General features: G+C 43.7%; 1 protein-coding gene across 2 annotated transcripts; it reads right to left on the bottom strand.

The window, feature by feature from the left end:
• Positions 1–739: 739 nt before the first annotated feature.
• On the bottom strand, positions 740–17,263 carry LOC124985085 (neuropeptide Y receptor type 4-2-like). Of its 2 annotated transcripts, XM_047553461.1 has the most exons (3): positions 16,925–17,263; positions 10,434–11,625; positions 740–975 (listed from the first exon to the last, which is right to left on the bottom strand). In XM_047553461.1, exon 2 carries the CDS (start codon positions 11,563–11,565, stop codon positions 10,438–10,440), a length of 1,128 nt encoding a protein of 375 aa, XP_047409417.1. In that variant the 5' UTR covers positions 11,566–11,625; positions 16,925–17,263; the 3' UTR covers positions 740–975; positions 10,434–10,437. The 2 variants fall into 2 exon arrangements, with proteins under 2 accessions (XP_047409417.1, XP_047409416.1); XM_047553460.1 differs by lacking the exon at positions 740–975 and having other exon boundaries at positions 7,560–11,625.
• Positions 17,264–23,206: the final 5,943 nt, after the last annotated feature.

Below are 23,206 nucleotides of genomic sequence, written 5' to 3'. Positions count from 1 at the left end.
CATCAAGGGTTTTGCTTGATTCTGAAATGCCAGGGGTCTACAAAATTATTCTATTTCCCAAAAAGATAAAGGAATGGGCTCTAAGGATAGCACAGATTCCTGAAAATATTCTGGTCTAAATACCCAACTTGATTACTCTGAACACTTTGACTCAGAGACAATTAGTAACTTCCAAATCTTTCACTGAGTAAAGAGGTGACATAGAGCTCATTAAACAATGAGAAGACAGCCAACAGGCTCAACAAGTTTGCTTGAATGGCCAGTTCTCACTTCTGGACAAACACTGGATATAAAACCAGACACAGAACTCCATAACTTCTGGGTTGTGAGTATGCCTAGAAAATGCATTATAGGGCCAGGATAAGGACAGTGAAGGAAGGAGTAGGAGGATGCAGCCTCATCAGGATTCCCTATATAGTTTCATCCTCTTCCAGATTCCTGCATTCAACAGGACTCTATGCTTGTGGATGAGAGTGGCCTCTCCTTAGCAAAATAAAGCAAAACTTCATGGAAATGGCTGTAGGCCCCCAAACTCCTTACATAAACAAGGAAAAATTGCTTGACAACTTTCACACTGCCTGCTGGAACAGGGTTTATTGGCAGAAACCCATAGAGATAAGCTCAGGAACAACTATGTTGACCCATTCCAGGGCAATGTACAGAGACTAAGCTGGGCTGAGGTCAGACTCCAGGAAAGTGATTCTGGACCTTGGGCTTATAATGGTCAAAGAAGCAGAGCCTCTCATCAGGTGGGACCAGGACTTGGAATCCAGTTATAATGAGGTGTGTAAAAATCTGGTTATCTGCCTCATTTCTCCAGCTCAGTACACATAGTCAAGGAACAGCAGCCATGCTCTGATGTGGTCAAGGGCCCGGGTCCCAGCTGTGTCCTACCAGGACTGATCATCTTCTGGATTTAGCTAGAGCAAGCATCCATAGAATTCTGCAGGAGATGAACTTCTCCCTGAGGCCAACCTGCAGAGAAAAGAGGAAACCAGGAATCAGTTGAACACTTTAGTTATCACTCTGCTCCTTCTCACTGCAGCCACAGGCAGCTTCCCAAACTTCAAAGCTAATCATGGCATTCCCCACAGGAATCCCCTGGAGCCCTCTCCTCACCTATATAACAGAGCCAAACTGCTTAACCTGAGATGGGAGAACTTACACACCACATCTCAAGTCTCCATCTGGATTCACCCTCAGCCACCTTCACATCCCCAAATGCACCAGATCCATTCCTTTTAGGTTCTTACACTTGCCAGGTGCACCCCCTACCCCACCATTGCTCATGTGTGTCCTCTGACTTTTCCTAGCCTGTTTACCTGGTTAAGACCTAAATATATCCTTTCACACACCCTCATGGAGAATGGCGCTTCACCAATGTTCTGGCTCTGTAATTAAACTCCTCATCATACACTGAAGTTGTTTTGGACCAGTCCATTTGCAAGGGGTCTCAGTGACACTAGGCACAGAGGAAGGGCCAATGAATAATGAGGTTGAAGTGCACCAGCTGCATATACCTCTCCCTAAGACTAGGTTTCAGGACTGTTGGCCCTGCCCACAGCCATGGACCCCCTGATCTCATAGGTGGTAAAGACCCAGCTGCTTGAGTTAGAGATGAGTGGACAACATGCTGAAAGCTTAAAGGACTTCCTTGTTCACTTCATACCACATGGATAGTGAGTGGCTTCATAGCAGCACGGTCCAAAGAATGGAACACAAGTCACAGTGTAATCAGAAATCATCTAGTAACCATATTTAAAGAACAAAAAGATGACAAGAATAAGAAGCAAAACACAGACTGGGAAAAAATATATCCGGGAGACACAACTGATAAAGGACCTGTCTCCAAAATATACCAAGAACTTGAAAACTCAACAATAAGAAAACAAACCCATTTTAAAAATGCACAAAAGACTTGAATAGACACCTCACCAAAGAAGATGTACAGGGGCAAATAGATACATGAAAAGATGCTCCACACCATACATTGTTAAGGAATGTCAAACAATGGCTTCACATCTACTACGATGATCAAAATTCAGAACAGTGAAAATTCCTAATGCTGGTAAGGACATGGAACAAGAGGAACTCTCATCCTCTGCTGGTGGCAATGCAAAACGGCACTGACACTTTGGGAGAAAGTTTGGAAGTTTCTTCCAAACTAAAAATACTCTTACAATATAATCCAGCAACATTTCTTCTTGATTTTTACCCAAAGAAGTTGAAAGTTCATATCCACACAAAAACCTGCATGTGGATATTTATAGCAGCTTTATTCATAATTGTCAAAACTTGGTAACAAGGAAGATGTTCTTCAGTATGTGAGTGACAAACTTCAGTAGATCCCAAAGATGCAGTATTATTCAATACTAAAGAATCAAGCCCTGAAAAGACAAAGAGGGAACTTAAGTACATATTACTAACTGGAAGAAGCCAGTATGAGAAGGCTACATACTGTATAATTCCAACTACATGCAGTGCTTGGCTAGGGTTGGGAAGAAGGAGGATAAATAGGTGGAACACACAGGAATTTGAAGGCAATGAAAATACTCTATATAATGCTGCAATGGTGGACACACATCATTATATTTTGTCCAAACTCAGTCACAGCCAAGACTGAACCCTAATGTAAACTATGGGCTTTGGATGATTATGATGTGTGATTAAGATTGTAACAAAGGCACTGCTCTGGAGGGAGATCTTGGTAATGGGACGGGGGGTGCTGCATGTGAGGGGGTTGGGGGATGTGGGATATTTCTACTTTTAGCTCAATTTTGCTAGGAACCTAAAGCCACTCTAAAAATAATCTATTTTTTAAATGTAAAATAGAAAAATGACATTAGTTTTTATAGTTCAACCTGATATATCTAAAATGTTACATTTCAACACATTTAAAAAAGTGACACAATCCCATTCTTTTGGAGGATGCTATCTTTAAAACTGTGGTAAAATTTATAAAATTTATACTTACCACACCTCACTTTAGATAAATCACATTTCAAGTCCTCAGTAGCCATACCCATGTGGCCAGAGGCTATACCATACCATACAGCTCTAGAGTCTGTGTTAATTAAAAGACATACTCTCAAAGAAGTCTGAAGGCTAAGGCCTGATAGTGCTTCTTTTTGGCAAACCCCAGTCATACAACAAAGAATAGGATAAACCAGAAGACTCTGGACCCTAAAAAGTGCTATACCAGCATGTTCAGAATATATCACAAGATTGAGAATCTAAGAAGAGAGATTCAGATGAGAAATATATTCCCTTTCCCAAAGTCACCAGGAGACTCCAGAAACTCTGGAGTACTCCAACATCCCAAGGAAATATATTGGAACCCTCATCTGGTAAAGTGCCCCAGATATGAGATAAACTTACCTAGAAGTAGCACATCCCAGCTTCCACTAAACGTGGAATCTAATGACCCAGCTTCTGCTTGAGCCTTGTGCCAGGCATTATCTTCATCAATCCTAATGTGGTGCCAAGCAGAGAGTAGGCCACAGACTAAAGGTTTGGATGTAAGGCTGCACCACACATCAGCTCTGTGACCTTGAGCAAAATGCTCAAAGAGGTCTTCTTTGAGTAGCGCCCTGCCAGAAAGTAAGCTACTATTCTTCATAAACAAACACCCTTTAGAAATCCCACTTCATGATTGAGGACTGAGTCTCTACAAACCCCTTTCTGTGTGGTCAGCTGCTCCCTTGTGGAGTCTACCAATACAGGGCACTGTAGGGAAACTGTGAGGCTGGAGAAAGGTAGGGCTTTTCCCTCCCTCTCTGCTGCCTCCCTTGGGAGCAGGACCTGTTGAAGCTCCTTCCTCCATAGGTGGAGGCTCCTTCCCACAGCTGCACAGGGATCCCATTTGCAGTTTTCCAAGACCTCCAAAGCCAGCCTCAAGGTGCTGTCCTTGAAGACCCCAGGACACTCAGGCCCCTTCTCCTAGCACCCGATTTTAATGAGCCCAACCTCTTCTCATTTTTTCCCTATCCTTAGGATGGAAGCTGCTTCCCATGTTTCATCCCTCTGTGACAACTTACTATTCTGTCTTTACATCTTTGCAGTCATCTAGACAATAATTTCATAACAAGTTCACAAGTGTTTGCTTGAAATTTTCTTGAAATAACTGATGGTGATTTTCCTTCCTGAGTGATAAGGGGTTTAGCAGGCTAGACCCCATTGTTATTGTTATTAGGCCTGGACAAATGGTTTATACATTTACCATGGATAAGAGGCCCTATGCTATAAAGATACTACCTTGTTTAACCCTCTCAAATTGCCCATGAACTCTGTGTTATTATTGCCAAATTTCAGCCTCCTTGTGGAAACAATTTCTTCCCCCATCATACCCTCAGACCACTTGACATGAGAAAAGGTTGCCATGCTTTTGTACTTCTCCTTTGCCTCCATTAAAAATTCAGGTTTTGAAACCTGACCATCTGGAGGCTTTTCTTTATCATTTCAAACTGGAATTGAATAAAAAGTTAACTCGTTTTCAGTTGTGGAAGTCATGAAAATTTCGGTTCATGGAGAATTGGTGACCATATGTGCCTTCATGGGAAATTGGCCTGTCCTTAATAAGAATATGTCCAAACCACAAGAAAGTTCCCTGTGACTCAAGAACTGCTTGTTTCTTCCCCACCATCTCACACTTTCATTGTCCAACCATTCCATTCCTTGAATTCTAGAGACCTAAATTATCACAATTTGGGGGCTGAACCCTTTAAGAGGGCTTCCTGCTTAGGTCTAACACTGTATCATAATACAAATGTAAAAAAAAAAAAGAAAGAAACATTATGAGAAAGACCTTTTAAGACTTCAGGCATATCTAACTCCAAACTCCAAAGCCTGCACTCTTTTGAGAGTTCACACTAGCTCCTTTATAACCAAAGATCAAAAAGACTTAGGAAAAGTTAAATGAGTGCATATCAAGTTTGCACAGAAAATCTCTTGGGAGGTGAGACTGGACAGCAATCCTTCACCCTCAAGTTAAGTGGGAGTTCCACTGGGTTGTCTTAAGTATCAACTCAAGAAAAGGAGAAGTTTTAAATACAAAGAGAATATTTTTTTATGTTTGTTTCTCCAGAGAGATGAAAATGGGGACCATGAGCACAGTTTCTGGAAAGTCAAGACTCAAGATGGTGGAATGAAGCAATTTTCCAAACAAGCAGGATGTTGGGATACAGGGAGAATAATGAAGGATTAGTGTATCTAACTTCATATCCAGGTTATTCATAGCTTGCTCTAGAAACTCTCGCTTTCCTTCTTGCATTTTAAATTTCTTTTAAAGTTATATACTAGACAAAAGTTGGAATGGGCCATTGCTGTGAATAGTTAAATATATCAGTGAGAAACCCCAGTTGCTGAGGCCCCACTGACACAGGGCAGCACACCCTGACAGTGCCCAGCAACATGGGGGAGAGACCAGTGCTCACAGCTAACACCTGTTGTGAAGAGTTAAGATACAATCTCCTACTGCTGAAGGTATGAGGGTTGAAGAGATGATCAGTTCATAAAACAGAAGGTACTTAAAAGAGGCCTTCTCTTTAGGAAAGCCCAAGTGGATAACCTCCCACACAAAACCAAGAAGGGACTACATATGACATTTACAAGGTGGCAGAGGCAGCTGGCCATCACAAAGCAGACTCCCTATTAAGGGAAATATGGTATCTCAGGGTTTTCATCAGTGAGCTGGAGCTCTTTGTTCTGAAAATGTGCCCTATTTTCAGCCTGATTTCCTTGTCAGTCAGAAGAATGACTTATCAAATGCCTCATTCAGAGCTTTATGAATGAAAGCATATGTATTTTAAGAGCTTTGGCTGGGCATACAATTACCCTGATAAACTGTTTTCAGAGTTGGAGGGAATGGATTTTAAGTAAGTGGTGACATTTAAACAAGGAGGAACTTCCAGGCCATGGTTACACAGCCATGCTCCCAAGCACTCTCCTCAAACCCCAGAAGACAGGTGAAGGGCAACCTACCTGGGCTGGGGTTTCTCAAAGATCAATGGAAATTCAGGTTCACCATTGATTGGTCCTACATAGTTCATGGAGAATCCTGAACTAATTGTTAGAAAATTCTCTTCAGATTAAATAAATAAGCTTCTTTAAAATTAATTATTCACTTGACAAATGTTGGTTGAGAGCCTGCACTATCCTAGGGCATATGATAGGCCATAGGGATGTTTGATGGGCCTCTTGGGCTTTGCTCTCAAGGAGCTTGGAGATCTGTGGGATGGTGGATGCTTCTTTTGAATACATAACAGGGTAACTCTCCAGCACAGCACTCTGTGCCCATCCCTAGAACCAGTTATTACAATTGCACTAGATCAATTAAAGTTCCATGAAAAGTAGAATCTTTTCAGTCTTATCTACCATGTGCCTGACACATAATAAGCTATCACTAAATATTTTTTGGATGAATGCAGTAATGAATGGTGCCATTGGATTTGCTTTTTGAAGGTGCAGTAGGATTTATAGCAACATAGACAGGTGAGGGGGACATTACAGACTTGGTAGAAGATTGAGGGTAGGGTGGAGTGAGGAGGTAGAAATGGCAGGAAAAAATGTACAGAAAGAATAAAGCCCAGGTATGCAGAGGAACTGCAGGTTCACTGTGATTAGACCCTGTGATAGGGTCAGTATATATAAAAACAAAAACCTGTAAAGGTAGGTGGGGCCAGACAATGAAAACTCAATGTATGTAAAGAGATTGGGTTTATCTACAGTAGGATGACCTCAAGTTTCAGTTTCCTGGGACGGTTTTGCCAGTCCTCCCAGGGTGGTTATTAATAGTGTTCCTTTCATGTTCAAGTATCCCTGTTTAAATGGTAGTTAGACCACAGAGGGACAGGAGCTGGCCTTGGGAAACTCAGTGCCCACAGTGCCTGGTGGAACCTGGGGACAGGAAATGTGACATCCTAGGCTAGGTAATTCAGGACAGGTACATTTAGCCAATGGGAAATCCTCAATAGTAGCCAGGGTAACAATGAAACTAACACTAGTCAGGGAACAGAAATTGTTCCAGCCCCTTCAGAAATCAATAGCCATGAAAATTTCTATGTCTTTTAGCCTATCAATTCCACTTCTGTAAATCACCCCTAAGGAAAACATTCCAAATGCAGAAAACATTCTCTATGTAGATGTTCATCACAGAACTACATGCAGTACGTCTAGAAACCTCTCCATCTGGCATAATGGTTGATGATCAAGGACATAATAAGATACATCTAGTTGATGGGCTCTAAGCTCCAGAGAACATGGACAATGTCTATTTTATTTACCACTGTATCTACAGCAGCTAGCATGGCACCTGATGTATTTACTTAATAAATGAACAACTGAAACTTTTTAAAGGTGAAAAAAAGACAAAATATTTTTTAAAATTATTTATGAATGTCAATATATGCACAATATGAGCTCAATCATATTTTTAAAAAGACATGCATACATAATTATACATATACAAACTTTAAAAAATGAATAATCAAAATATAAATAGTGATTATCTTTGGATGGTGGAACTACTGACGATTTCCTTTTAAAAAAACTTTATTTTTGTATATACTGCATGTTTTCAAGAATGTGATTATTTTCTAAAGGAAAAAAATCAAGTCAATAACATTGCTTTAAAAAGGAAGGGCTAGAGTTAGGCAGATTTTAACTTTCACAACATGGATTCTGATAGGTGTTGCACTCTGAGGGTTCTCAGGCAGTCTTTGTGGGCAGTCCAATCCCAACCATGATGCTCCTCTATAGGAAGGTTAACTCCCACTACAGTTGGCAAGGGTCAATTATCTGTCCTTTCTGGAGCTAAAGAGAGATGGTGAGAGGTATCAACCTTCACAGATGCAATTTCCAAACTTCAAAAATGGTACCTAGCAAGATGGAAAACTGTTGATACATTTTTAGGTGAAACAGCAGAATACAAATGGGCACATTTCCTTTGAATGTAACTACACAAATACACATTTGGTAAGGAATGAAAAGGCTTCACAAACAACACATTCACATGCAGCCAGAGATGACATGAACAACCAAAAGTGAGTCACCTTTGCAGTAATAACAGGTTTAAAGACACATGTCTGAAACAAAGATTTCACAGCTGTATTCCAAATTCCAGAGTAGGTGTTTGCAGGTACTCACCCAGTAACCCTAAGTTTCAGGTTAATCTGTTTCTAGAGCAAAACTTCTTAACTTTAATGTGCATGAAATTAAGCCAAAAATCTTGATAAAACGTGTATTCTTATTTAGTAGGTCTGGAATGGCAACAAGAATTTGACATATCTGACAAGTTCTGATTAAGGGAGAGGCTGATAGTCTTCTGACCATACTTTGAGTACCAAGTGTCTAGGTATCCAAGCAACTGGGATTATTGGGAACCAGGAACAGGAAATAGCCATCCAGGTGGGCTGTGCCACACACTAAGCAAGGGAAGAGGAGCAGAGAAGATGTTCAGTGAGGTTTCCACCCACCACCCAATTCCTAATACCAAGCACCTTCAGATACTCAGTCTGGTGCCCCCGTCTCCAAGTGTGCCAATACCCTAAAGCATTTTTTGTGCCCAAGCATTTTGGCATCATTGAGATTGATAAAGAGAAATCAACTCAGGTACTTCTATGGTATCTGGAGAAGGCTGTGGCCCTCAATTCTTTGGAGAGCTTGAAAAATGACTTCTTGCCAGGATGGATGCCAGTGTCTAGGCTTTTCTGACAGATGGTCACATGAAACAGTCAGCAGCAGATGGCACCAGAGGACAAGCACAAGCTGTGTCCAAGAATGGCTCAAGATATCACCTCAAAATCCAGGATAAAGGTTAAAAAAAGAACTGAATGGGAGATGCGACCAAAATGGAGACAAGACAGAAAGTTCCAGGAAGGAAACAGATGACTCAAAGAATACTTGTCTCAAGAGTCAGTTGCACAGGTTCTTGCAGAGCCCAGGACCAAGGACACCATGTGACTGCTCAGGTCTGCTACTGCCTGACCCTTTGATAAATCATCTATGTTGGGCCAATGCTGGTCTTCTCACACTGAGAATCCTTGAGGGCCCTGACACTGAACACCCAGCCTCAAGAAACCATGGTGTATTCAGTCAAGTCCATTTGGTTAGGTTTAAGTAGGAAGAGTCAGGCTGGGACATCCCATCCTAGGTGGCCCAGGAACAATCTTGATATGTCCTTTTATGTAAGAAGAGGCTGAGGGTACACACACAATCATTGAATCTGGTTCAGAATCAAGGGAACTGAACCTTGACCTCCATGAGGGAGATATTCATACTTGTTTTCTCCATCTCCCCTGCTTTTGCCAGTCAGTGCTTTATTAAGTGAGACTCAGGAATCCCTGACCCTACTTCTGCTAAAGGCCAATGGGATGCTAATGTCCTGGGAACACTTTGAAAGAACCATGGCCTAGGGCAACTTGTCTCAGTGGTCAAGGCAAGGATGAACGAGGCTCTAGACATAGGCTTAAGGACTGTAGACCTCTGTAGTGGGTCAGCACAAGGAAGGGCTACAGAGTTTATGTCCTGCTTCCTTGTGAAGTCAGGAAGGGCAAGTGAGAGACTGTGGGTGTAGTAACCTGAGACCTGACCCCTTTCCATGCTGGATCAGAGTATGGAGCACTTGCCTGTGATCTAACACTCAGCAGCAAGTGGCAAGTGGCAGCTTTACCATTGATCTATAATGGAAATCTTTTCTGGAACCCTCTCCCTATGTCAGAGCCTGTTCTAGGCATTGAGGATATGAGCTCTATGGCAATACAAATGTCGTTAGCAAGGTTCTGACAATCTCATCAAAGTGAGATACTTGCAAACTAATGTCCATATAAAGTAGAAAATGTAGTGAAAGAGAAAAAGAATGGAGTAGGTTGTGAACAGTGAAACTCCTTCTTCAGAGGGCCATGAGGACTTACGACTGCCAGGATCCATCCTATTCAGGTGGATTCAGCTGGATGTGCTAATGCTACAGCAGTAATTCCACTGCCTTGCATCTATGGAATCCTTACCAATTGCAAAGCACATCTGCAAAAACATCATCTCTCCCAGAGGGAAAGGGTTGATGAAAGGTCAGAGCTCTATCTCCAAGTGCTACTTCCCTCACTCCAGTGACCTCAAGGTTTCCCAGGCCAGGCATCTGGTGCTGAGTTATAATGAACCCTTCCTGTCATAACCAGACATCTCCGGCTCTGGCATCCTGCAGTTCAAGTCACAAGGTTCACTGTGACCTGTAGAATTTGGATTCAGAATTCTCCCAAAAACAAATAGCTGAACCATCTGAATGTCATACTTCACAATGCACACGAAGTAAAAATAGGCTCTTGCCAGACTATCTGAACCTGAAATCTAGGATTGATGGGATGCCCCCTCAAGCCTGCAGCATGTGTACTTAGCTAAATAGAAAGGCCTGGCAAGTAACGTGGCCAAGAGAAGTCCAGAACCTGGTTAAATGGGGTTGGACCTGCCACTCAGCCTTAGAGACCCTTTGGAGACTTCTGTGTGTACTGTCGACAGGGGCAGATGCTCAGACTCCTCTAAGGGGGCACTCTGTTGGCAGGACAGCACTAGGGCCTTGACCTCCTTCTTGAAGTTGGTATTGAGAAAACCATAAATGAAAGGGTTGACACAGGTAGAGGCCATAGCGAACAGGTGGCACACCAAGAAGATAAGGTTGCTGTGACATACAGGGATGACTTCATGATGCCAGTCCTCCAGGGTATTGAATACATGGAAGGGCAACCAGAATAATGCAAAGGCAGCCACCATTGCCATGAGCATCCAGTTGACTCTCTTCATCTGCCCTGCTTGCCAGCTGTAGGTGCCCTTGCGGAATACACGTCCCTGCCTCTGCAGGCGCTGGTAGATGCGCACATAGCAGATCAGAATAAAGCCCAGGGGCATGCAGTACTGAAAAAGTAGCAAGAAGGTGGTATAGATAATTCGATGGTCATCCAGGGGCCAGGATTCAGTACAGACCACCTTGTCCACCAGAAAATCCAGAGCCTTGGAGTGGTTCTTGTGGAAGATGTTCTCCAGGATGCTGTTAGTAAGGAAAGGCAGGGAAAGCAAGCAGGCAATGAGCCAGATAACCAAAATTCCCAAGTAGGCCTGGGAGATGCTGGGTTTCCAGCCCATTGGGTTGATAATGAGCTGATGCCTCTCTAGTGCCACAAGAACAAGTGAGAGGATGGAGACTGTCACGGACATACACTGGATGAAAGCTGACATCTTGCAAAGGGCCTTTCCAAAGATCCAGTAGTCCATGATGGTATAGATGACAGTGAGTGGCTGGCAAATGAGGCACATGAGGAAGTCAGAGAAGGCCAGATTGGCAATTAGAAGGTTGGTAACATTGTTCTTCTCTTTTTGCTTCATGGTCACACATATTAGGCAGAGGTTTCCTAGGACCCCCACAATGGTCTCAATGCTGTAGAAGGTGATGATGAAAGCCATCGGGTTCACAGAATCCTGGCAGTGGTCAGAGAAGTTGTATAGGACACCATCAAATTTGCTTGTGTTTTTACCCGGTGAGGATCCTGGGAAGACCAAGGCCAGGAAGCGAGAGGTATTCATGGTAAATGTGAGAAGATTCCAGGATCTCTTGAACTAAGGGGCCAAATTCACACGTGATACCTGCAAGGCCAATAGACAAAAGGGACTCAGTGATCATGCCTCCAGATGGAATCCAGGAAGGAGATGGAGCCAGGGAGAAGGTTCTTGGCTGCCTTCACCCCAAGGGTATCATCTTGGGACAACAGGAGCTATCACCTAAGGCTCAAGGGAAGAGAATGGCATCTAATAAACATTACCCTGTAGGAAGTGCTTTTGCATGTTGAGGATCACGTGTTGTGTTTTGTATATGTTAGCTAGTTTATTCTGAAAGGTGGATATCAAACCATTTCATTGGCGAGGAATCTAAGATGCAGAGAAGCAAGGCAACTTACTCACACAGTAATGGGACCCAGATACAAACCAAGGTCTGTCTGATGCCAGAATTTGTTCCACACATTCCCTGTGACCTTAGGAATCAAGTCTGTTTCTTTTTTTTAAGTCAAAAGGCACAACTTTATTTATTTTAATTTAATGATCATTATACAAGTTTTTCTGAAATTGGAAAGTTACTAATCTCTTAGCTGTAAAATAGCATCACACAAACAGAAGAAAAACAACAGAATTTTATCTTTAAAAAAATTTCCACAAGGAACACATTTGGCAAGTGCAATTAGACTTTAGTTTTGTAAAACAGATAGTCATTTCATTCTATTCGTGATAAAGCTGTGTGATGTTTGTTAATGCTGCAGATACTCTTTTGAATTAGAATACCAGTTAGAGAATTGTATTCGGAGTTCAGAGGCAGAATTGTTCAGGGACTGAATTCTACCCTTTGTTGCACTTTATCCAAATGGAGACAGCAGTAAATGTTGCTGGTCACAATAAGTATGTAAGTTTCTCATGTCACCTCATGCCCTTTAGGACAGAATCACTCCTTGGAAGTCAACATAAAATGCACCCTCCTGGTCTCAGTCCCTACCTGACCTGCCAGTCTCATTCCTCAGGTGACACTTGGCAAAGGTGATGACTTTCAGGTATGCAAAGACTAGCTCACAGCACACCACCTTCTTTCTGCTGCCGCCATGTGTGCACACAGTCCTGGCCAAGGACACGGGCTGCTCATCACTCTCCCTGGAGCCCTCACCATGTGTATCTCAAGTCACCTGATGCAGTTTGCATTTCCTAAATACACCAGTTGTTCCACACTTCCATGCCTTACCACAGGCTGTTGATTCTCCCTGGGGCCTCCCCAGCAAAGGGGCCTCTGTCAAGATTGAGTTGGGACTTGTACTCTAGAACCTGTCAGAATGATGGACATTCTGACATGTAAAGTCACCCATTTTATCACAATATATATCAATACAATTTACCACACGGGTTCACAGGTTTTCCAGTTATCATTAGTCCCACAGGCTCACAGTTTTCAACCTTCATTAAACATCAAAATTACTCCAGGGCATACTGAAAGTACAGGTTCCAGGACCCCTTACCCTAGAATGTATTAGGTGAGTCTGAAATGGGGCCCAGGAATCTGTATTTTAACAAGTGTCCCAAAGGATTCTGATGCCCGTGATTGCCAGGTCCTATTTTGACAAACACTATTCATAGCAGAACATTCTATTTGAGATGTTCGATAATTCCCACATATCAATTATGTCTAGTTTTGAACATAGCTAATCTTCTTCATGATCAAGTTCCAAGTTAAAGGTAATTTTTTTTTTTTACAGTGCTGGGGATTGAACCCAGGGCTTTGTGCTTGCGAGGTGAGCACTCTACCAACTGAGCTATCTCCCCAGCTCTAAAGGTAATTCTTACAGAGTAAGACTGAATTAACCAGAGATCAGTAGCTATTTGTCAGTTGCCATAAATGTCACTCAACGTACATTTGACTTACAGAAATAAACCTTATTTGATTTATATAAGTGAATCATTTACAAGGTCAAACCAGGAATTTTCCTGACAGCTTATAGTCTGGTTATTTGGGCTCCAGATCTCAGGAAGCAGGATAGTTTTGCCAGCACCATGATTTACTAGCATAAGGGCCATGTGGAGTTAAACATGACAAAATAAAGTACACATGATCAAACACATGAAGTAAGCCACAGCTACCACTGATGTACTGGCCTCAGATGCAGCAAATGGGACAAATACCCAAGGATCTGGCTGACCATTAGACAGAGCAGAACTAGGTCATCAGTGAGGGGCAATGCCAGCAAATCCAAACCACCGGCTGTAGCATGATCAGAGGGGAGTTACTAGGCAGGGGCAGGGAAGGATCAGAAAACAATCACTGCTTCATTCATTCATCTACTAAATTACATGTGCCAAGCCCTAGTCTAGAAACAAGGGCTGCAAAGATGACTCATATAGCCATGGCCACACCAGACCACAGAAACTGACTTCTAGGAATGCAGATGGACCTCAAGACCAAATTGCTATTGTCAAAACCAGTATGTATGGGGTGCCTCTGAATTAGGAGATGAGAGAAGGAGCAGAGAGCAGGGAGATGAGAGAAGTGTCATTGATCTTGGGCTCAAAGACTGCAGGCAAGTCACCCATTCAAATAGACAAAGCGGAGGAGAGAATTCAAGGTGCAGAGGACAGCAGAAAAGAGTGCAACAGAGCAGAGCCTCTGGGGAGCAGCTCAAAGTAACTGGAGCCAGGGTGGGAGGAAGGGAGTTGTAAAAGATGAGGCTGGAGAGAGAGAATGCTAAGTAAGAGGGAAGTTAGGTAAGCCACTGAAGGGGTGACAGCAAGCCACATGCATTCCAGAAAGGTTATTTGAATGCACAGAAAAGGGTGGTGGAGAAGGCTATGACAGAAGAAGAGCTCTGAAGAAGGCAGCATTGGGAGTCAGCAGGACTTGCAGCTCCTTTTCCAGAGAACTGATGGAGCGTTAACTTGCAAGTCACAAGTAGGCAAGGACACACCATTCCAATGCCACAACTCAGTCATTAAGCCCTTTTATCTGCTTCTAGAGACAGGACAGAGGGCTTGAGAGAGCAATAAAGCAGGATGCAGAAGACTGGGGGGTCAGGAAAGTGAAACTATCCGTTGGTCCTTGCCTCTTTCCCTAGAGCTCTAGAGGCTGGGAAGAGCCATCCTGGAGCAGACGCCACAAATTTATGCCTGGAGGGGCCCTATGTACACAGGGATTGCAGATTTCCAGAAACACACTCCAGGGCCAAGGCAGCAGCAATCCTTGAACCTCAGGTCAGCAAGACAGCTGACTTTTCAGAGAATGTGCTGGGAGATGAGGTGATGCATGAGGGAGTTGCCTGAAAAGAACCAGATTAGGAAGGAGGAGGGATCCAGGTATACCCAGGGCCTTATAGGAAGCTATCATGGCACAGCTCCAGATTCAGCAATTGGAACTAAAGAATCTAAGGTTAGGAATGACCAGAGTGAGACCATTTGACTATAGGGAGTGGATCACCTGGCAGCTGGGGCCTTTACACCAAAGAAGGGGCTATAGACCTCATTCTCAGGTCACCTCAGGGCCTCTGGAGTCAAGAAAAATATCTTCTATAACATAGTTACAACCATCTAGCTATGTGAAAAAAGAGCAGCATACTGCCCAATGATCCTCGATGCCAGCAGTATACATGGTTGAGTTGGGTTCAAATCCCAGCTCTGCCATCTATGAGAGGGTACCTACGCGAGGGTCACTTAAACTTTCCTCGTCTCGGTTTCCTCAGCTGTACAGTGTGAAAGGTAAGTAATACCCATGTTGCAGAATGGTCTGGCTCCCTCCCAGGCCAGAGGATGAAGAGATTGATGGGAACATATAGGACTTGGGCCCCCACTCCTGGCACTCTTTTGGTTCCAGTCTCCATCTTGGTTCTTTGAGCAAATGAGTATAATTGGATGGACGAGCCCCTGTTCAGTAGCTTCATTAGCCACCTGCCAGAGAGTATAGTTCCTCATTTTGGAACCAGAGCAACCTGGCACATAGTAGGTGCTGATCAAATGTTAGTTCCCTTCCCCACTATTCCACCAACCCTACCTAAGAGACCTCAGCATCCCTAGAATGAGCTGGAGAGCAACCACGCAAGCCTATTCCCCATCTTGGAAAAGAGACCACAAAGAGGGAGGGGCTCTCCTCACCCTGGAAGGCTTGAGCTTTCCCAGGAGACCAACAGTAGAGGAGACATCAGCTCTCACTTGCCATCCACTGCATGCTAGTTCACACCACAGACCTATAATGAAGCCTTTTTATAAAATTCTCAGTATATGACCATGTTTGAGCATGTATAAAGTTAATAAATTCACCTGGTTCCATCTAAAATCAATCCCATGTTAAAAAACAGGACACTGTAGCTCAGTGAAATGAAGAGTCCTGGCTGTTGTCCCACAATTCATAAGGAACAGAGCTGAAGCTGGAACCCTGGTCAGTTTGATTCTGAAATCTCTGGCTCCTTGTCTCCTCTCTAAATATAGAGAGATTTTAAAGGAGGAAAGGGGAGTTTGTACCAAAGCAAGAGACAAACTGATTCATGAAAGTGGCACGGCACAATTGGAGATGAACATCTCATCCACTCATGGAGCTCAGAACCCAAGTGAGCACCTGAAGGAACTACCATGTGCCTCAACTCAGAGTGAAAGCATTCCTGAAGCCCCAGGGCCTCTGTTGGTCAGGGAGAATGGCAGCATGCCAAAAGTCCATTGCCCTGTAGTCCCCACACGCTAGCTTAGAGTCCCAGTACACTAGCGGGGAGTGTCCACCAGGGGGCGCCAAGGAAAGCACAGCCTTCTCTAGTCCCTGGTTCTTCCCCATCAGTCTCTAATGTAATAACGTCCTTAGAGGTGTCTCCCTCCCAGCAGTTTGGATCCTGGGAGGCCTCCTGCACATGGTAGAGTCCAAGAGTACAGCTGCCAGGGGGAGAAACACAGGAATGAAGGGTAATGAGAGCACCACTATCTGTGTCTTCAAAGTTCCCACCTGTTCTTCCTTCCTTCCTCATGCTACCTCCAGTCTGTACCTTCAACTCTGGGATCTCCTCCAGGTGATCACATACACTCCCCAGGGCAGCTGGGGTGGCCCTGACCAGCGGGGACCGAAGAGCCTCAGGAAGTCCTGACACACCTTAAGGGATGGCAATTCTGGGAGGGGAGGCAGATTATATTGCAAGGTCAACAAAATGCTGTGAATTTAGTTCCCAGGCAGCTCTGAAGACAACATGGGAAAAGTTGCAACCCCACTTACCCAGAGAAATGCAATGTAGCCTGTCTTCCCAAACAGAGGTGGAAAACTAATGAACAAAACAATGTTAGTCTCCCAGGGAGGTAAGAATGGAGAAGGAGGTTTGTCTTGTTTCCAGCAATCTCAACAAACAGCTACTATCTCCTAACGCCCAGCCACTTCAGGTGTACTCCTTACCTCTTCTGTTGGCAGTCACAGTTCCAGGTACCAGGACACCCAGGTCTCAAGCAAGGAGACTGAAGCACTTCTGGGGCCCAGGTCCTCAGCAAGGCAGGATGGCTCCCCCTACCGGGTTGTATAGCTCTGAGCCTCAGGCTCTAGGAAGCCCACCTGAAGCCCAGCCCCAGCAAAAGCGAGCAGCAAACTCTGCTTCCAAGAGGCTCAATGCCGGCATGGTTCGCCCCGCCCCTGCTGCGCTGCGGTCCCTGTACCCACAGGATACGTGGCCCTGGGGCGCATACTACACCTTCTCCAGGGGCCAAAGCGCTGTCCAAGTGCGGAGCTTAACCTCCTTGCCTCCAGCTTAGCCACAGCCTGCCAGCACTGCAGCGGCCGGCCCGCGCTGCCACCGCCGCCGCCGCGAGCGCCTGCCCACGTGAACTCTCAGCTGTCTCCCGGAGCCGCACCCACCGCGAACCTCAAGCTCCAGGACTGCAGCCCTGCACGCCAAACGGTGCTGGCAGGACCCACCCAGCCCTTCATGCCAACAGACTGGAACTGCATGGCTTCTAGCACACGTACTCCTTCTCCCTGTGAACCTTGATTTCCCCATCCATGAAATGGGCATAAGAAGATGTGCCTTTCATAAACTCGTTCAGAAATTTTAGCCGCAGACTTCCTAGAGCCTGGATCTCTTGCTTGGACATAATCCCTGTGCTTGTGTCATCATGGAGGAGAAGATAAACAAGAGACAAGTACACAAAAAGTTATTCCAGGGAGTGGGATGCTGTAGGGAAATGGGTCCACTTTAAACACAAGGACCAGGCGGAGGGCACAGGTTTTTGCCCTTTGTGGTCCGCCAGAGGCATGGAACCCACTGAAGTCTATGGAAGGGCAGTGTGGCTGCACAGTGTCAGCCAGCAGGCGAGGGAAGGAGACGAACTTCCAGAGCAGCAAGTAGAACAACCAGGGGCCTTGTAGATCCTGGCAAGGCCTCCAAGGTTGTGGCAATGAGGATTAAATGAGAATGCCTCCTTTTCTCCTTTGGAACCAGGTGACACAGAACTCAGATGAAATAGAACAGCATTACTTACAAAGGCTGCTCCTATTTTGAATACACTAACACCTTTTCCTCCCAAGACACACATGTAACAATCACATGGGTGCTCAGAGGACCTTGTGAGGGTAAGATCTACTTCCGATGCATCTCCTGAATACTGGACGTGCACAACTCCCCATAAAACCTTCTATAGCTGCCCCTGGAGTTGTGGGTGGTGGCACCATTGCTGTCTCTGTCCCAGGAGCTCAGCCCAGATCCACACACAGTGCAGCTTCTGAAAAAGGTAGGGAGGAATACATTTAACAGACCATGACTGTAATTGTGACTGACAGAAGTGTAAACTGAGAATATATCCTGTCCAATAACCACTGGACTCCAAGAGGGAGCTCCAAGGACACCTGTCCTCTGTGCAGGCATTAACTGACACTGTCACCACCTCCTTGTTGGGTGGCTGTGAATGGCCTGGGCTGCCTATCGCCTCTGAGGCTTTGCTGGTGAACCATTGAAGGCAGGCTGCCAAATGGACACTCTGAGAATAATTGCCTGAGTTTCAGGGGAGTTCAGAGAACTGCTGAGGAGGTGAGAGGTCAGAGAAAACAGCAAAGGGCTCCAGCACAAGGAAGAAGCAGAGCTGGCATTTGACCCCAGATTGAAGCTCCTTCTCCAGAATCATACTGCCCCTGAGGGGTATGCATCTCCTTGTTGCAGACATTCTTGGTGAAACCAGCATGCCTTATGCTGGCTGCTAGACCCTATGTCTCAGCTGAGAAAGGAAACAGCACCCTCTAGTGGTATCAGAGCCTGGCAACCAGTCTTCTAAAGCCCCTGAGGCTCTCCAAGAAAGCAGAGACAAGGAGTGAGAAACAGGGAACCAGCCTTCATCACTCTTTGGCGGTCAGGGCTAGAAACCCAGTCTATGGAGCTCTGTGGGCCAGAATGCATTTCAAAGTCACTGGGGAAGGGGCTGGGTAGGATTTTCCTTTTGCCATAAAAATTTCTGGCTTCTTTGACCTTCTGGAAATTGAGATTGACCCTCCTTAACAACTTGGTGATGGTCCTCCCTCCGATCCCTCAGGACTCTTCCAACTGAGTCACTTTGGAGCATTAATATCTCAGCTATGTGTGACCCTCTGCTGTTAGTGAAGAATTTTCATGATCCATGACCTCTCTTTGACCTCTCCATCTACAGCAAGGTCTGTGTTCAGGAGGAGAGGGGTAGGCCCTGAGTACTCTCCTTGCTAGAAGTGCCTTAGGATTTGGAGTCAGGTCTGCTCCCTCTGAGAGCAAATATGGGGCATCTTCACAAGCTGGGACTCGAAATCATCTCACTGAACCTCAAATTTCGATTTATAAACTGGAGCTAATACTTAAATCCACTGTGGGGTTGGTTGTTAGGAGAAATGAAATGAGAAATCTCTCTTAGCACAGTCACTGTCAGAGTTGTGTCTGAGTCCCCTCCTTGGGCTGCCACTCCCCTCCCTACCCTGTTCTAATGTACAATCTCCATTATTTCTAGTTTGAACCTTCTCCAGTCCACATTATAACCCATGCCTCTCACTTGGATTAGTTCCACAAGATCCTAAGAGGTCCTGTGATTTCAGTCATGGTGAGCTAAAATCAGTTTGAGCCTATTTTTCCTTAATCTGTTCTGCTGTTCTATTGCTGCCTTCCCCAGAGACGTTCTGTACTTAAACTCCTCCTGCTTAGGGATATCACTGAGTGGCAAGTGTCCAGGTGTGTAGATGTGGCTCACTGAGCTCATTTTCTAGATGGGGAACTTCTGTTCATTCCCAGTATGAAGTGATCTTTGTCTCTTCTGATTAATTTTGGCCTGAATATACTTTGTCTGATATGAGAGCAGCTACCCTGCTTTCTTTGTTTTTATTTGCATGGTATATCATTTTCCATCTTTTCACCTTAAGTCTGTGAATGTCTTTGTCTACAAGGTGAGTCTCTTATAAACAACATACAATTGAGTCCTGTTTTTTAATCAATTTACCAATCTGTGTTTTTTGATTGAAGAATATACACCATTTAATTCAATATTGCTACAGGGTGATGACCTTTACTTTCTGTCATTTTTTTATTTCTAAAGTTTAAATCAACTTGACTCTAATTGAATAAATTCTAGTGAAATTCATCCCTATGCTGATTTTTATTTTTATTTTTCATTTCTTCTGCATGAAATATTTCATTGTGTATGTTTTGTAATGCAGACTTAGTGGTTATACATTCTTTTAGTTTCTTTTTTTCATGGAAGGTTTTCATTTCATATTCAATTCTGAAGGATAATTTTGCTGGATATTGCAATCTTGTTGCCACCATTTTTTTCCTGGATTTGTTATATATTATTCCAAGCCCTTCTGGATTTAGGGCATGGGTCAAGATATCAGTTGAAATATGAATTGTTTTTCCTATAAATTTGACCTGTCATTTTTCTCCTACAGCTTCTAAAATTTTATCCTTATTCTGTACATTAGGCATTTTCATTATAGTGTCTTCGGGTTTTATTGCCTATTTGGAGTTTTATATGCATCTGGTATTTGGATTTCTATCTTATTCCTAAGATTTAGAAAGTTTTAAAATATTTCATTGAAAAGATTGTGCATTCCTATAGTTTGCATTTCAGGGTCTTCTTCAACCTCAGTTATTTTAAATTTTGTCTCTTAATGTTATCCCAGATTTCTTGAATATTCTGACATGGTCTCAACATTTTCTCTGTATTACTGATTTTATTTTCAACACTGTATAATTTGTCTTCAAGCCCTGAAAAATCTATCTCCAAAGTGGTCAGAGCTATTGGTGATGCTTTCCATTGAATTCTTAGTTTGATTTATTGAGTTTTTATTTCCAGGTTTTCCATTTAGTTCTTTTTCAGAATCTCTCTCTTTGCTGAAAAGAAGTGAAACTTCCTGCATTTTATCTTTAAGTTCATTTCTTACATCTTTTAGCTCAATGAACATTTCAATATGAACTTTTAAAATTCTTCTCCAATAGTTCTTCCACTGTGGTGTCCATGGAGTCAATTGTTGATGTGTTGTGGGCTCTTTGGGGTGATATGTTCCCTTGCTTTTTCAAACTGCTTACATCCCACATATAGGGATGATTATCACTTTTTATTTTATGCAAAGGATTATTTAGTAAGCTTCTTTCTCTTAAGAGCCTTGAGCTGGACAAATATTCAGGCATTGCCTCAATGTATGTCCTCTGCTGTCCCCATTGTTAGCACTATTTAAAGAGAAGACTATGAACCCTATTTTCTATAATCACTTCAGAGCAAAGTCATATACTGTTTAACCTGAGGAAAACCCCAAAATTCTTTGATACAGTTCTTCACAGTTCTTTTAATCCAGGCATAAACATGTAGTAAAATTCTGAAATAGATTGAAAAATCAGTTATTAAGTATAGTAAAATTGTTATTACATTATATAGGGGTTGAAAAGAGAGGAGAGAAAAAATGGGTCAAAGAAGAGAGAAAAAGAAAGATATAAAATAATAATACATATCAAGGCAGAAAGAAGAGATAGGTGGGAGCGGAATTTGAGGCAGTATCTGGTAACATAAGAGGGAAAAGAGGGGTTAAGAGGAGAATATAAGCCTGAGCTAGGAAAACTGAATGATTCTAATTCCTGTTTTGTTTTTTTTTTTTAGAAGAAATACAATCAAATGGTTTGAGGGCACAATATCAAATATCAAATAAAAATGAAGTTGACATTAGGGCTATTTGTAGTAAACCATGCCAATGTGAAGAATATTCTTATTGCATCTTTATTATGGTTTGGACCTGAGGTTTCCTCCCAACACTCACATGTGAGACAATGCAAGGAGATTTAGAGGAGAAATGACTGGGTTTGAGAGCCTTAACTAGATCAATGAATTAATCCCTGAGATTAATTAATCCCTTGGGTCAACTGAGTGGTAACTGAAGGCAGGTAGGATGTGGCTGGTGGGCTTTGGAAGTATTTGGGGCATATATATTTTGCATCTGGAGAGAGCAGTCTCTCTCTCTCTCTCTCTCTCTCTCTCTCTCTCTCTCTCTCTCTCTCCTTGCTGATCATCATATGAGCTGCTTCCCTCCCCATATATTCTGCCATAATCTTCTGCCTCACTGTGAGCCCATAGACTGACTATGGACTGAGACCTCTGAAACCATGAGCCCCCTAATAAACTTCCTCCTCTGAAATTGTGTTTGTCAAGTCTTAGTCACAGCAGCAAAAAAGTTGACTAAAGCAGTCTTTATCTGGATTTCATCAGGATTTGGGACTTTTAGAAGGTGTCCATCACTCTTTGACTTTGGATCCCCCAAGAAGTGTTGGGGCATGGAGCTACTCCCCTAGTTGCTATGGACCTTCCACCAGCTGGTTCTTAGTTGTCAGCCCAAGGGCCTGAGGTTGAATGCTTGGAGTGTGCAGTGCTGTGTCTGTTGGATATTTCTGTTGTGTGCTGGACCTCAGGATTGGATGTTGTCACTCTGACTGCTGCAAGTCACTACACACCTGCTTCCCTTCACAGAGTCCTCTTCAAAGTAGTAGAAAGTCTGGTTGCTGTCTGCAAGCAAAGGGTTTGCAGCTGTGGGTTCTCTGTGGGTGCTCTGTGGTGCAGAAGCATCACCCTGACCAACTCTGATCACTGGAGCACTAACCCTATTGCTGTGAAAGAGACTCAGTTGATTCACCTGAGTTCTAGCTCCCACTGCCAATTGTGAACCATGGGCACTGCTCCCCTCCACTATTGGGGAATAAAAGAGCTGTACTACCCATGTAGAAACTCCTACTGGGTGCAGCCACAAATCATGGGTGCTATACCCCTCTCTTGCCTGGAACAGAGACTACTTTCCTGTGCAGTTCTGAGCTCTCACTTCTTATCACCATGAATTGTACAGGTTCACTCCTTCTCTACACAGGCGCCCACAAAGGCTGTGGAGAGTGCTGGGTTCAGCTGGTTCTTTGAAGGGTGGGTATCTTCCACTCAACTCTTCTTATTCACTATGAGGTGAAGGGGGTTTCAGCAGCTTTCAACTACTTGCAATCCCTCTACAAATCCCTTTTACAGGGAATATTGTGACATCCCACTGCAGGGTTACCCCTCTGGTTATATTTGTTGCTACCTAAATATGGGGAGAAGCTATGTTGATTTAATTTCTTCTAGGGTGGCTGGCCAATTGTGGGCTTCATAAAATGGTTACCATATCTGGCATGGCTTTCTGTCCACAAGTTGGGTTAAATGGCTTGATGTCTTT

Source organism: Sciurus carolinensis, chromosome 5 (assembly GCF_902686445.1).
Source record: "Sciurus carolinensis chromosome 5, mSciCar1.2, whole genome shotgun sequence".
Lineage (NCBI taxonomy): Eukaryota > Metazoa > Chordata > Mammalia > Rodentia > Sciuridae > Sciurus > Sciurus carolinensis.
This window is presented reverse-complemented; position numbering and strand designations above follow the sequence as displayed.